At 40.9% G+C, this 15906-nt stretch overlaps 1 protein-coding gene across 3 annotated transcripts in view; it reads left to right on the top strand.

Annotated features, from left to right (window-relative positions):
• Positions 1–15906, top strand: part of LOC122563891 (coiled-coil domain-containing protein 192-like) — a 93233-nt gene that overhangs the window by 9156 nt on the left and 68171 nt on the right. For 2 of the 3 annotated variants that reach the window (XM_087993104.1, XM_043718102.2), the window contains exon 3: positions 3480–3584. Coding sequence is in view for 2 of the 3 variants with exons in the window: in XM_043718102.2 (XP_043574037.1) it covers positions 3480–3584 (105 nt within the window). In the remaining variant the exon portion in view is untranslated. The remainder of the gene's footprint in view (positions 1–3479; positions 3585–15906) is intronic. The other variant, XM_043718115.2, reaches the window with a different exon arrangement.

Genomic DNA, 15906 nt, shown 5'->3' with positions numbered 1-15906 from the left:
ATTTTAATAATCTTAATAACATTATTTCTCAGTATTTTGAGAAAGAGGGTTTCAAAGGCACATGCCCTTCTGTGATGTAAAACTGTGACCCCAATTCCAGATTCTCCCACAGGGAGAAGTGTTTATCTCACATCCACCCTGTAAAGATTCCTGGAGATTGTACATGTTTCAATCAAATTGCTCTTACTCTTTCTAACTCTAGCAGATGCAAGCCTAGCCTATTTAACTTTGCCTCATTACACCTTGTACGTTCTAGGTGTCTGGAATGTCTCTATGAACTGCTTCCATCCTTAAATAAGGAGACCAGTTCTGGACACTGTTCTGCAGATGTGGACTCACCAACACCTTGTTTAACTGAAGCAGATAATTTCCCTATTTTTGTATTCAGTTTCTCTTGTAAAAGGCAGTTAATTTCTAGCAGGGATGTTCGTATCACCCTATAGACATGGATGAGGTGCCGGAGGACTGGAGGGTGGCTAATGTAATGCCTTTATTTAAGAAAGGCTGTAAGGAGAAGCCTGGGAAGTATAGACCTGTGAGTCTGACATCAGCGTTGGGTAAGTTATTGGAGGGGATTCTGAGAGATAGGATTTACATACATTTGGAGAGGCAAGGACAGATGAAGGATAGTCAGCATGGCTTTCTGCGAGGGAAATTGTGTCTCACAAATTTAATTGAGGTTTTTGAGGATAACCAAAAAGATTGATGAGGGTAAAGCAGTAGATGTTGTCAGGGTGAGCTTGCCTGTTTGATACAAAATTGGCTTGAATGTAGGATACAAAGCGCAGTGGTGGAAGTTGTTTTTTGGACAGGAGGCCTATGACCAGTGATGTTCTGATTGATTGATTAATTTATTGCTGTCACGTGTACTGAGGTGCAGTGAAAAGTGTTGTTTTGCATGCAATACAGGCAGATCATACTATACAAAGTGCATCAGGGGAGCAGAATAGAACACAGAAGATAGTGCTACAGCCGCAGAGCAGGTGCAGAGAGAGAGATCAGAGCTGGATCCGCTATTGTTTGTTATAAACAGTTTGGATGAGAATATAGGAAGCGCGGTTAGTAAGTTTGTGGATGACATTAAAATTGGAGGTATAGATGACAGTGAAAAAGATTATCTAAGATACAAAGGGATCTTGATCAATTAGGTTAATTGGGCCAATTGGCCAAAGAAAGACAATTGGAGTCCAAATTTAATAAATGCAAGGTGTCACACTTTGGTACGATGAACAAGGCCAAGGCTTATGTAGTTAATGGTAGAGCCCTGGATAGTCTTGTAGATCAGAGAGACCTAGAGGTTCTAGTATATAGTTGATTGAAAGTTGTGTCACAGACAGACAAAATGGTGAAGAAGACGTTTGGAATGCCAACCTTCATTGTTCAGACCACTGAGGTTAGGAGTTGGGATATCAACTCCAAGTCCATTTCACCCAGTAAGGTTCTAATTCCTTTATAATTAGACACATTTAGGTTTAGCATAGTTGTTGCTGACCCAAGTTTATCACCAAACTGAATGATAAATGTTACCACATTATGGTTATTGTTTCCAAGGGGACCTTTCTCTTTGAGATAATTTATTAAACTTGCCCCATTACACAATACCAGCCCCAAAATAACTTGACCCCGATTGGATCCACAATATTTTGTTGTAGGAAACTGCCCTGAATATACGTGATGAATTCTTCTTCATGGTTACCCCTGCCAATTTGTTTCTTCCATTTGATGTGAAAAATAAATCATCCTTGATTAATATACTGCCTTTTTTACATGCCCTTATTATTTATTCTCTTTCTACAGTATAGCTATTGTCAGGGGCCTATGGACTAATCCCAACAATATTTTCTTCCCCGGTTATTTCTTAGCTCCACCCGAATAGATTTGACATTTTTAAATCCAAAATTATTTCTTGTTGTTGTACTTGTTCCACCTCACACGACCAATGCCACCCCACTACATTTTCCTTCCCGCCTGTTCTCTCAAAATACTACATACCAATCTGTATTTAGTTCTCCTTGTAACCGTGTCTATGTAATGGCTACAAGATCATACCTAATGACCTCCTATTTGTGCCCTTCATTCACATGGTTTCTTCTGAATAATTTTACCTTCTTACCATTTTTACACCTTTGACCCTATTTGCTGCTTAGGTTATTCATTCAATGCCTTGACTTTATTTATGTTATGGTAGTTTAACCGTAGCTTAGTTAGCAAACTCAAAATTAGTTTCTTGGAGGTTAGATTAGATTACTTACAGTGTGGAAACAGGCCCTTCGGCCCAACAAGTCCACACCGACCCGCCGAAGCGCAACCCACCCATGCCCCTACATCTACATCTTACCTAACACTACGGGCAATTTAGCATGGCCAATTCACCTGACCTGCACATCTTTGGACTGTGGGAGGAAACCGGAGCACCCGGAGGAAACCGACGCAGACACGGGGAGAATGTGCAAACTGCACACAGTCAGTCGCCTGAGGCGGAAATTGAACCTGGGTCTCTTGTGCTGTGAGGCAGCAATGCTAACCACAGTGCCACCGTGCCGCCCACATCTAATCAAAGTACAAAGGAAGTAGGAGTACACAGAAGAAGGAAATCAGGTTTTGCTTTCTAATTTAATTCTTAACTGTTAAAATTCTTTCAGCAGAATACCTTTTCTAGCCCTATCGCTGGTGCCAATGTGGATGACAACAACACTCCCAGGTTCCTCTCCAATCCTGAGGGGATTCCCTGACTGGCACAAAACAAGCAACTTAGCCTTTGGGACTCATGCTGATGGCTGCAGTGAACAGAATTGATTCCCATAACTAGATTTGTCCCCTAGTCACTAGCCCCAGCACTGCTCTTCAGAGGGTCAGTGCAGACTTGATGGGCTGTTTCTCCTTCCACTCAAAAGCCCCCGTACCACAATGCCATGGACCCTGCAGACCACACAGCTTTCAAGAACCTTGTGACTGTTGGGTGTTTGGATGTTAGCTCCGTTGGCTGGACAGTTTGTTTACAATGCAGAGTTGACCACAACAGTGTAGGTCCCATTCCTGTACTGGCTAACGTCACCATGAAGTGCTCTCCTTCTCAATCTTGCCACTCACCTGAGGCATGGTAACCCTCAGGTTAAAGTCATCACCAGTCACCTCTCTCTCTGTTGAGAAAGTGGGACTATGATGACTTTACCTTATATGCTTTCAGTGTAAAAAGTCTCTCTGAGTCTAGAGCCTCAGCTGTTTTTTTATTCCCTGGAATCCTTGTTGGGGCTGGGTGGGAACCTAGCTAAAGATTGGCAACTACTAAATTTAAACTGTAGGTTTCAGTTTAACGTCAACTACAAACTAAATTAGACTAAATGCAGTTATGCAAAATAAAGATTTAGATTTTCTTTACACAACTGAGACACATTAATAGAGAAATCTTTGTGGTGATAGCATCATCTTGATGAGTGCTGTTGGTTGTGATGTAGAAATGATCATGTGTTTTTTTTTAGATACAAGATGTAAACTTCACACAGATTGGTTCAATTTCAGATTCATCTGAAGTAGAAAGTGAACTTCAAGAAGCAAAGGAAAAAGTAAGAACACTAGAGAAGGAGGTAAATCACTTCAGATAATGTTAAAGCGAATGATTAATTCTCAATAATTTTCATTATATAAAACATGTAACAAAATTTATATCTCTATCAAAGTTAGTAAATGAGTGTGGAAGCATATTTTCAAAAACACTTTGTGTTTGATCTTGCATGCTTATTTCTTGCTTACTTTAAATTCTACTGTACTTAGCATTGAATTGTGAAATAAGCTAAAACTGTGATAAATTTACATTAATGCCACACCAATACTGTAGCTCCAAGAGCAAGTCAGAGGCTAGGATTTTTCTGTGGCACATAACTCAACTCTTGATTCCTCAATGCCGATCCACCAACTACAAGGTACAATTGAGGATTGTGATGGAATACTTTCTCTTCACTTGGATGAGTGCGGCTCCAACAATACACGAGAAGTTTGACACCATTGGATGGCAAGCATTAATTGGCTTGCCATCCATCTGGTACGTGTATGGAATGAGCTGCTAGAGGAAGCAGCGCAGGCTGGTACAATTCAACATTTAAGAGGCAGTTGGATGGGTATATGAATAGGAATGGTTTGGAGGGATATGGGCCGGGTGCTGGCAGGTGGGACTAGATTGGGTTGGGATATCTGGTCGGCATGGACTGGTTGGACTGAAGGATTTGTTTCCATGCTGTACATCTCTATGACTCTATGACCTTAATCATTTACTACATCCATCATCAATGCACAGTTGAATGTGATAAACAAATATGCTAAGCTTACAGATGTGTAGTCATAAAGGAATGAGAACTGTGTTGGGTAGAATAGATTTTTAAAGGAGTTTAGCAGAAAAAATATTCCAGGAATGATAACTGACATTTAAAAAAAAACATTGTACGGTTTGCAATAAGAGATGTATCCCAATGAGGAAAGAGGATTCTAGGAAGGGCCTGATTGAAACATAAGATGCCTGAAGTGTAGATGCTGAGAGATTGTTTCACCTTGTGGGAAACTAGGATCAGAGTGCATTATCACATCCATAAAATGCACTACATCATCTCTCCAAGGCTTCTTCCACAGCACCTACCTGGTATGGTGGCTCAGTGGTTAGCATTGCTGCCTCACAGCACCAGGTTCAGTTCTAGCCTCGGGTGACTATCTGTGTGGAGTTTGCATATTCTCCCTATTTCTGCACTGGTTTCCTCTGAGTGCTCCGGTCTCCTTTCACAGTCCAAAGATGTGCATGCTAAATTGCCCATGGTATCCAGGGATGTGTTGGTTACACGCATTAGTCAGGGGAAATGTAGGAGAATGTGTCTGGGTGGGGTACTCTTCAGAAGGTCGGTGTGGATTTGTTGGGCCAAATGGCCTGTTTCCATACTGTAGGGATTCTATAAAAAGAAAACATGCGGCTCTACCACTTTAAAGGACAAGCACAGAAAATGTATGGGTCCATAACAATTTCTAGACTCCCCTTCAAGCCATCTACCATCCTAAGTTGGACCTATGTAACCGTTCCTTCATTGCTGCTGGGTCAATATCGTGGAGCTCCTTCCTAACCACACTGGGAATACCTACGGCACTTGGACAATTGTGGTCAAGAAGGTAGTTAGCCCCTAACTTTTCAAGGACAATAAATTCTGCCCTAGCCACAGATCCCCTGAACAAATACATATTAAAAAAAATATAAAAACAGAAATGCTGGAGAAACCTAGCAGTGTGGCAGCATCTGTGGAGACAGAAAGCAGAGTTAATGTTTCAGGTCCAGAGGCCCTTCCTCAGACCTACTGAGTTCCTCCGGCAATTCCTGTTTGTGTTTCATATTTCCAACACCTACTGTTCTTTGTTGTTTTAAAAAAATACAAATTCATCACCAAATAATAAAAATCAACACATAAAATGGGACAGAGATTGCATTTCAGTTTATGTAGCGATGTTAGCTAAACCTACATTACGCAGGAATACTAATCCATTTTGAACTGATTTTGTTTTTACTTCATGTTATCAGTTTCACATGGGTGGATGAAAGAGATCAAATTTGCTTTTAATACCAAATGTACTGTTTGAACATGTGCTCTTGAAGATTACTGTGATTTGCAGCACCTTTTCATTTTGCATACGAGGGCATTAGGGGTTTGTGCTTATCCCGAGTAATCCAAAGGCCTGAAATAATTCTCTGGCTGTGTGAGTATAGATTCTTCCAAGGCAGCTAAGGAAGTGAAGTTCAGTTATTGTGTGGGATCAATATCTTACAACACTTAAGCCACAGAAACAAAACTGAGAATATAAAGTAAAATATGATCATGGAAGAATTCAGAAATAGCATTCCAGAAAACTTAAAGACTTATTTACATGAGGACTAAATATTCAAGATCAAAGAAGTAGTGGTTCTAGTAGATGTCTAAGATATTGCACAGTTACAGGCAGGGAAATGGTGTTCTGGAAATTATAGAATCCCTATCATGTGGAAGCAGGCCACTCAGCCTATTGAGTCCATACCAAACCTCTGAAGAGCAGTCTACCCAGATCCACCCTCTACTGTACCCTACCCTTGTAGTCCTGCATTTTCCATGGCTAATCCACCTAGCCTGCACATTGTTGGACTGTGGGAGGAAGCAGGTGGGTTGTGTAAATGTGTAAATTCCACACAGGCCGTCACCTGTGGATGAAATCAAACCACCGTCCCTGGAGCTGTGAGGCAGCAGTGCTAACCACACAGCCACATGGAAACTGGAGGAATACAAAATCTGTGGATGGAAGAGGTACTAGTTGTTTAGAACAGACAGAAGGGCACCAGAATTATGAAGGAGAAAGGCTGGAATGAAGAAATGATAGAAAGAACATGTTTCCATTATAATAAAACTGGACATTCCAAAGTTAGTTGTTGGAAGTTTAGTGGGAAACCAATTGCCGCAATAGGAATGTCTAAGTAATCTTCAGCAAGGGAGCATCAGATAGCTGTAATACAAGGGGAACATTTAGATTAGATTACTTTGCAGTGTGGAAACAAGCCCTTCTGCCTAACAAGTCCACACCAACCCGCTGAAGTGCAAACCACCCATACCCCTACATTTACCCCTTACCTAACACTACGGACAATTTAGCTTGGCTAATTCACCTGACCTGCACATCTTTGGACTGTGGGAGGAAACCGGACCACCCGGAGGAAACCCACACAGACACGGGGAGAATGTGCAAACTCCACACAGTCAGTCACCTGAGGCGGGAATTGAACCCGGGTCTCTGGCGCTGTGAGGCAGCAGTGCTAACCACTGTGCCACCGTGCCACCCACATGTTTCCATAGAACGCACAAAGAGAGATATAGCTCATGAAGATTCCTTTCTGAACATGGACAAAGAAAATCAGATGGCTGGAGGTCATTGCATATATTCAAGTCAAAGTCAAATAGATTTTTGCTCAACAAGAGAGTTAAACGTTATGGAGAAATACAGGAAAGTGGAGTTGAGACCTAAAAACAGATCAGTCATGATCTTATTGAATGACAGAACAGGCTTAAGGACAATATGGTCTGTTCCTGCTCCTAATCCATTTGTTCTCCAAACTGAGATCAATGCCAGGAATTCACTAGCCCTTTCCAATTTTTAGAACTATCTGTTTCGCTTTGCATTAAAGATGTATTTTTGAACATAGAACATAGAACATTACAGCACACTACAGGCCCTTCGGCCCTCAATGTTGCACTGACCTGTGAAACCAATCTGAAGCTCATCTAACCTACACTATTCCATTCTCATCCAAATGCCAATCCAATAACCATTTAAATGTCCGTGAAGTTGGTGAGTCTACTACTATTGCAGGCGGTGCATTCCATGTCCCTACTAATCTCTGAGGAAAGAAACTACCTTTGACATCTGTCCTATATCTATCACCCCTCAATTTAAAGTTATGTCTCCTTGTGCTAGCCATCACCATCAGAGGAAAAAGGCTCTCACTGTCAACCCTATCTAACCCTCTGATTATCTTATATGTTTCAATTAAGTCACCTCTCAACCTTAGAGTCATAGAGTCATAGAGATGTACAGCATGGAAACAGACCCTTCAGTCCAACCCGTCCATGCCGACCAGATATCCCAACCCAATCTAGTCCCATCTGCCAGCACCCGGCCCATATCCCTCCAAACACTTCCTATTCATATACCCATCCAAATGCCTCTTAAATGTTGCAATTGTACCAGCCTCCACCACATCCTCTGGCAGCTCATTCCATACACGTACCACCCTCTGCGTGAAAAAGTTGCCCCTCTCACCCTAAGCCTATGCCCTCTAGTTCTGGACTCCCCGATCCCAGGGAAAAGACTTTGTCTTTTATCCTATCCATACCCCTCATAATTTTGTAAACCTCTATAAGGTCACCCCTCAGCCTCCGACGCTCCAGGGAAAACAGCCCCAGCCTGTTCAGCCTCTCCCTGTAGCTCAGATCCTCCAACCTTGGCAACATCCTTGTAAACCTTTTCTGAACCCTTTCAAGTTTCGCAACATCTTTCTGATAGGAAGGAGACCAGAATTGCACACAATATTCCAACAGTGGCCTAACCAATGTCCTGTACAGCCGTAACATGACCTCCTGTACTCAATACTCTGACCAATAAAGGAAAGCATACCAAACGCTTTCTTCACTATCCTATCTACCTGTGACTCCACTTTCAAGGAGCTATGAACCTGCACTCCAAGGTCCCTTTGTTCAGCAACACTCCCTTGAGAGTATGGGAGTTGGGAGGTCATGTTGCGGCATGATTGCTGGGCCTCTTGCTGAGATACTTGTATCATTGATAGTCACAGGTGAGGTGCCGGAAGACTGGAGGTTGGCAAAAATGCTGCCACGGTTTAAGAAGGGCGGTAAAGACAAGCCAGGGAACTATAGACCGGTGAGCCTAACCTCAGTGTTGGCAAGTTGTTGGAGGGAATCCTGAGGGACAGGATGTACATGTATTTGGAAAGGCAAGGACTGATTAGGGATAGTCAACATGGCTTTGTGCGTGGGAAATCATGTCTCACAAACTTGATTGAGTTTTTAGAAGAAGTAATAAAGAAGATTGATGAGGGCAGAGCAATAGATGTGATCTGTATGGGCTTCAGTAAGGCGTTTGACAAGGTTCCCCATGGGAGACTGATTAGCAAGGTTAGATCTCATGGAATAAAAGGAGAACTAGCCATTTGGCTTCAGAACAGGCACAAAGGTAGAAGACAGAGGGTGGTGGTGGGGGGTTATTTTTCAGGCTGAAGGACTGTGACCAGTGAAGTGCCACAAGGATCAGTGCTGGGTCCTCTACTTTTTGTCATTTACATAAATGATTTGGATGTGAGCATAAGAGGTATAGTTAGTAAGTTTGCAGATGACACCAAAATTGGAGGTGTAGTGGACAGCAAAGAGAGGGTTACCTCAGATTACAACAGGATCTGGACCAGATGGGCCAATGGGTTGAGAAGTGGCAGATGGAGTTTAATTCAAATAAATGCGAGGTGCTGCATTTTGGGAAAGCAAATCTTAGCAGGACATATACACCTTCTCTCTTATCTCTAACAAATTCAGCCTCAAGTCCCTCAACCTTTTCCCATCATATCAGGCAACAGTCCAGCAAATTTCCTCTGAACCCTTTCCAAAGCTTCCACATCCTTCCTATAATGCAGTGACCAGAACTGTATGCAATACTCCAAGTGCGGCCACACCAGAGTTTTGTACAGCTGCAACATGACCTCAGGGTTCCAAAACCTGATCCCACCACTAATAAAAGCTAATACACCATATGCCTTCTTAACAGCCCAATCAACCTGGGTGGCAACTTTGAGGGATCTATGTACATGGACAAGGAGATGTCTCTGCTCATCTGTACTACCAAGAATTTTACTGTTCGCCCAGTACTCTCACCCTGTTACTCTTTCTAAAGTGAATCACCACACACTTTTCTGCATTAAATTCCATTTGCCACCTCTCAGCACAGCTCTGCAGCTTATCTATGTCCCTTTGTAACCTACAACATCCTTTAGCACTATCCACAACTCTGCCTACCTTACTGTCATCCACAAATTTACTAACCCATCCTTCTGCACCCTCATTCAGGTTATTTATAAAAGTGACAAACAGCAGTGGCCACAAAACAGATCCTTGCGGTACACCACTTGTAACTGAACTCCAGGATGAACATTTCCCATCAACCACCACCTTCTGTTTTCTTTCAGCTAGCCGATTTATGATCCAAACCGCCAAATCAACCTCAATCCCATGCCTCCGTAATTTGTGCAATAGCCTACTGTGGGGAACCTTATCAAACGTCTTACTGATGTCCACATACACATCAGCGGCATTACCCTCATCTACCTGTTTGATCACCTTCTCAAAGAATTCAATAAGGTTTGTGATGCACGACCTACCCTTCACAAAACCATGCTGACTATCCCTAATCAACTTATTCCTATCGAAATGACGATAAATCCTATGTCTTAAAACCTTTTCTAACCCTTTACACTCAACAAAGTAAGGCTACATTTTAGAGACAGTTTCATCTTGCAAAGTTCACTGTTTGTAACACATTGTAGCAGAGAGTTTTTGCTGAAATCTGTGGGTTGGAAACTAAGAAAAAAATCTTCAGAGATAAAAGTAACATTCCCAAGGAATTGTTAAAAATGCAAAGAAAAAAGTGTGATATTTCAGGGTATGACTGTGATCCATTGTTTTCTAAAACTGGTTCATATGACCAGCGAAACATGATGTGGGTGTCCGGACATGGATTGGTGACATCTCTGCCAAAGAGAAAACAAGTTGTAGACTTGGCAATATCATTTTCTCCAAGAAGTCAAATGTAAAGAAAAGCATTTTCTGAGGTAAATTCACATTCGTTATCTCTTTATGAAGATGTGGACATTTTGTGGAGTTCTGAGATTTATGAAATATTTTCCACTACTCCCCAAAGCACTCCATAGGCACTGAAGTACTTTGGAAGCTTTGTTACTCTTACAATGCAGGGGCTTCTTAACTTATTAATCCGAATATTTAAAAAGTTGTACTAATAGGATGCAACTATCAAGCCAGATTTTGCCATATTTGGGGGTTCCTTTTTGTATATCAGGATGAACATGAACATTTTGTTAGCTTTGCAGCCTGTAGATTAAACTTAATTGCTCATACCATCTGTTTCGTTGACTGCCTGAGGTTAGTTAGCCATAAGCTATTTGATACGTCATGGTATTTGGCTTACTCTTCCACTCCAGCTTTGTTTTCGTTATTAAGTTTCCCCTGAGATTTCTGATGTCTTCTACCTGCTTTATGTCTTCCTTTCTGATGCTCCTTTCTTTTATCCAAAAAATGTTAATTGTTGTTTGTCTTTCATTTTCCTCAATTGTTGCGAGTGGTCCAGCCAGTCAGTTTCTTTTCTGTTATTTGTTCACTCGTGGGGTGTGGGACATGGGCATTTATTGCCCGTTCCTAGTTGCCCCTTGAGAAGGTGATTGTGAACTGCCTTCTCTAACCACTGCAGTGCCATAGGTAGACCCACAATGCCTATAGGGAGAAATTGGTTTGGAATAAAATCATTCCTCATAAAAGGAAAGTTGAAACCAATTATTTCACCTCTTAAATTGAGAATTTTCAATTGTTCTGAGAATCATGTCATTTTTGAGCAGTTATTATCTGGTTATTATCTATAGACTGGTGAGCCTGACCTTGGTGGTGGGCAAGTTGTTGGAGGGAATCCTGAGGGACAGGATGTACATGTATTTGGAAAGGCAAGGACTGATTCGGGATAGTCAACATGGCTTTGTGCATGGGAAATCATGTCTCACAAACTTGATTGAGTTTTTAGAAGAAGTAACAAAGAAGATTGATGAGGGCAGAGCAGTAAATGTGATCTATATGAACTTCAGTAAGGCGCTTGATGAGGTTCCCCATGGGAGACTGATTAGCAAGTTTAGATCTCATGGAATACAGGGAGAACTAGCCATTTGGATACAGAACTGGCTCAAAGATAGAAGACAGAGGGTGGTGGTGGAGGATTGTTTTTCAGATTGGAGGCCTGTGACCAGTGGAGTGCCACAAGGATCGGTGCTGGGCCCTCTACGTTTTGTCATTTACATAAATGATTTGGATGCGAGCATAAGAGGTACAATTAGTAAGTTTGCAGATGACCAAAATTGGAGGTGTAGTGGACAGCGAAGAGGGTTACCTCAGATTACAACAGGACTGGACCAGATGGGCCAATAGGCTGAGAAGTGGCAGATGGAGTATAATTCAGATAAATGCGAGGTGCTGCATTTGGGAACGCAAATCATAGCAGGACTTACACACTTAATGGTAAGGTCCTAGGGAGTGTTGCTGAACAAAGAGACCTTGGAATGCAGGTTCATAGCTCCTTGAAAGTGGAGTCGCAGGTAGATAAGATAGTGAAGAAGGCATTTGGTATGCTTTCCTTTATTGGTCAGAGTATTGAGTACAGGAGTTGGGAAGTCATGTTGCGGCTGTACAGGACATTGGTTAGGCCACTGTTGGAATATTGCATGCAATTCTGGTCTCCTTCCTATCAGAAAGATGTTGTGAAACTTGAAAGGGTTCAGAAAAGATTTACAAGGATGTTGCCAGGGTTGGAGGATCTGAGCTACAGGGAGAGGGTGAACAGGCTGGGGCTGTTTTCCCTGGACTTTATAGAGGTTTACAAAATTATGAGGGGTATGGATAAGATAAATAGACAAAGTCTTTTCCCTGGGGTCTGGGAGTCCAGAACTAGAGGGCATAGATTTAGAGTGAGAGGGGAAAGATATAAAAGAGACCTAAGGGACAACTTTTTCATGCTGAGGGTGGTATGTGTATGGAATGAGATGCCAGAGGATGTGGTGGAGCCTGGTACAATTGCAACATTTAAGAGGCATTTGGATGGGTATATGAATAGGAAGGGTTTGAAGGGATATGGGCCAGGTGCTGGCAGGTGGGACTAGATTAGGTAGGGATATCTGGTCGGCATGGACGGGTTGGACCGAAGGGTCTGTTTCCATGCTGTACATCTCTATGACTGTATGGTTAACTGGTTCCCTTCTTTCTAACAGTTCTCCACAGAAATCAAAACATTGCATTTATATAATCATTATTCCAAATACAGTGACCTATGGATTTATTTACTTTTTTTTCATTGAGTAATTTAAGAACTTTTACCTCAACACCCAAGTATTATTTATATCATGGCCTCCAAAACAATAAATGTTGGATTCTGCTAAAGTTTTCTGTCCCAGCAGTCCTGAGCAAAGTCTTTTGCACAGACAAAAATAGAAATGTTTTAAATTTGAAAGAACATTGCAGTTCCAAATCTGGAAAATATCAAACACCACTCTGTCACTTGTCATCCCTCCTACCAACTACTTTCCTTGCCAAATACCAAGATAGCTTTTTGAATTTGTTGACAAAATCTCAGACTTTGCATTGTACTGTTGAATTGTAGAAATGTTGCAGCACAATAGGAGGTTTTTTGATCTACTGTGTCCAAGTTATCTCCCTGGATGAATAATGATCAATTCTCCATTTTTGTTCCTGAAGCTATGCAATTTCATTCCCACTTCCCAATTTTCTTCAGTTGAATCTGTCTTCACCGTACTTTCAGGTGGAACATTCCAAGTCATAAACATGTGATGTATGAAGACAATTTCTTCATGCCACTGTTCCTTCTTCATGAATCACCTCAAACCAACAACATTGATCCATTCTTAGAGAGAAACAATATCTCTCTATCAGCTCTGTCCTGACATCTCATTATCAAATTTCCTGTTAATTTTCTATCAAATTTCCTGTTAATTTTCTCTTTCCAAAGGGAATGGCCTCATTCATGGAATTCTTCACTCTCTAGAACTATTCTATTTTCTGCAATCTCTCTACTGACTTTCCTAAAGTGTAGCATGCCCTCTCTAGTTGTGGCCATATCAATATTTCATCCAGCTTTATCATAATTTCCTTTGCTTTTGTCTTCTGTACTGCTGTTTATAAAGCCCAGCATCCTGTATACTTCATTAACAGCTTTATTTTCAACTTGCCTTGCCACGTAAATGATTTGTACTCACAAACCTCCAGGTCTCTCTGCTCCTTCACCTCTTTCGGAATTGTAACCATAAGCTTAAGTTTATTTTGCTACTCCTGGCTCTCTCTACTGAAATGAGTCACTGCACAGTGGGGTTTCTGTCACCCCAAATTTCCATACGTCTCTAATGCTATAATCATCTAATTTAGTTCCTGTTACCTAGCAGCCTACAGATTGACTGTGCCTTCCTGCTGTCACACTCACTTATTAGATATCTCACCTTATGTGTTTTCAGCATCATCTAGCAGTTTCATGTTTGATTTTGTGTAGCTTTTTGCTCCTCACTAGTGAGTTCTCTTTGATAAATTAGAAATCAAATTTCCAATTGACTAGCATACAGGAAACAGATACAATAGCTATCCCTTCCTTTGCATTAATTTGTAATGAATTGCAGAGGCACAATCAGAAAGGTCCTTTTAGATTCATGTTATATCTCATTTCGGACATGTTATAATTAAACTCTAACCTGTCACATTGTGAACAGAAAGAAGGTGAAGGTTTGGACATGTTCATTTACTTTTGCAAGCACAAATGAAAGGACCATTATTATTCTTCATTGCCAGCAGTGGAGGAAGGGTCAAAAAGTGTGGTACTGGAAAAGCATAGCTGGTCAGGCAGCATCCAAGGAGCAGGAGAATCGATGTTTCGAGCATAAGCTCTTCATCAGACATCGCTGAAAGAGTGCAGGGTTAATTGGATGGCATGATTGATCAAATGGCCTGATTCAGAGGTGAATCATTCCATGATACTATAGCTTGCTACGAAAGGGAGAAGCTGTGTTGATGATGACAGAGAAATTAGCTCATTGTTCATAACAGTGTTCCTGAAATATGCTGCTCACTTTGATGTTGTAAATTGGAGTCTCTGCTTCTGGAGTCACATCATTGTAAAGTAGTCATAGTTACAATTGAGTTAAAAGCGCAATTGCTATCTGCACTGGGGAGATTAGCATCAATAATTCAGGATAGAACTAGTTTTCACATGGAAAAAGGAGAGCTGATTAGGGGAGATCATGTTTAACTAACTTACTGGAGTTCTTTTGAAGAGGAAACAGGGAGGGTCATAGAATCATAGTGGTTATAACTTCTAGATAATGATTATGGACCACATATTTCTGATGTGACAGGATGTCTTGTCGGGTGGTTTGAAAAATGCAATAGCGTGAGGATTTACAATGGAAAAACCTTTATTTGTATAAGAACAGCTTGTCTTAATCCAGATGTTGGGTCCTGGTCAACATGCAGATGAAGCATTAAGGATGAAGTAAAGAGCTATGCCCATGTACAGACCCCATAGAATTGAAGAGGATGATCGAGACACTTTATGGGCCATTACACCTGATTTTCTTGTCCTCTCATCACAATGATGTAGCCTGTTCCAAACCCATCTCCTCACCTTTTCTATAATGCCACAACAAAGCCCATGGTTTTACACAATCATGTATTTATTCAACAGCCATTGCAACAAGATCTGATTGTCTCATTCCTATCTGTGGGACTCTGCTGAATGCAAATTGCTAATATTTGTCTATAAAATATCAGGGATTTAAATTCATTGCTTTGAATGTGTGAGAGAATTTTTATGACATTAAATGTGTTACAAATTCAAGTTCTTTCTTTAAAAATGTAAAGAAAGAAAACAATAAAAATCGGGAAAATGGAGGATGACTCAGTTAAAGTATGAAGCAAAATACAACAAAATGAACATTAAATGTAAAAAGAACAATTTCTTAATAAAACTTACCTTCTCCTTTTAAATTGTCTATGAGTTATAGGATCAGAAGTTCGATTATTTCTTAACGAGTGAAACCCAAGCTGAAAGTGGAACCTCATGCAAACTCTCAACATTTGGAAAGCAAAAGTTTTTTTTGATGTTTAATGAAGTTTGTACACATGAGTATGGCCTTATTTGTTTACAAATTACATCCTGTCTTTTTAAACAGCAATAATTTGGGCTTCATATTTACAGATCCTGACTTTTGAGGCTCTGTCTGTTTAATGGGACCTCACAAAATGCATATTTTAAAATACTTTAAATACAAGAAGCAACATATTGCCCAAGTCAATGTTTTTAACCGTGTCATCTTTCTGTTATAAATAGTGTCTCAGAAAAAAGTTCAAGAGACATCCCCTCTATATGATCACTTCGCAGGAAAGGAGATATACCAGCATAGTGGGAACAGGATCCGTCTTTGACTGAACTGAGAATGAATATAGCACTGTTTAACTTATTGATTAGCATAATGTCAGAAGAGAACCATCGGAATAGGACTTCACAAATCTGCAAACAATATAG

The sequence above is a fragment of the Chiloscyllium plagiosum genome, unplaced genomic scaffold (assembly GCF_037043375.1).
Source record: "Chiloscyllium plagiosum isolate Xiang-an unplaced genomic scaffold, Cpla_swu_hap1 HiC_scaffold_2, whole genome shotgun sequence".
Taxonomy (NCBI): domain Eukaryota; kingdom Metazoa; phylum Chordata; class Chondrichthyes; order Orectolobiformes; family Hemiscylliidae; genus Chiloscyllium; species Chiloscyllium plagiosum.
This window is presented reverse-complemented; position numbering and strand designations above follow the sequence as displayed.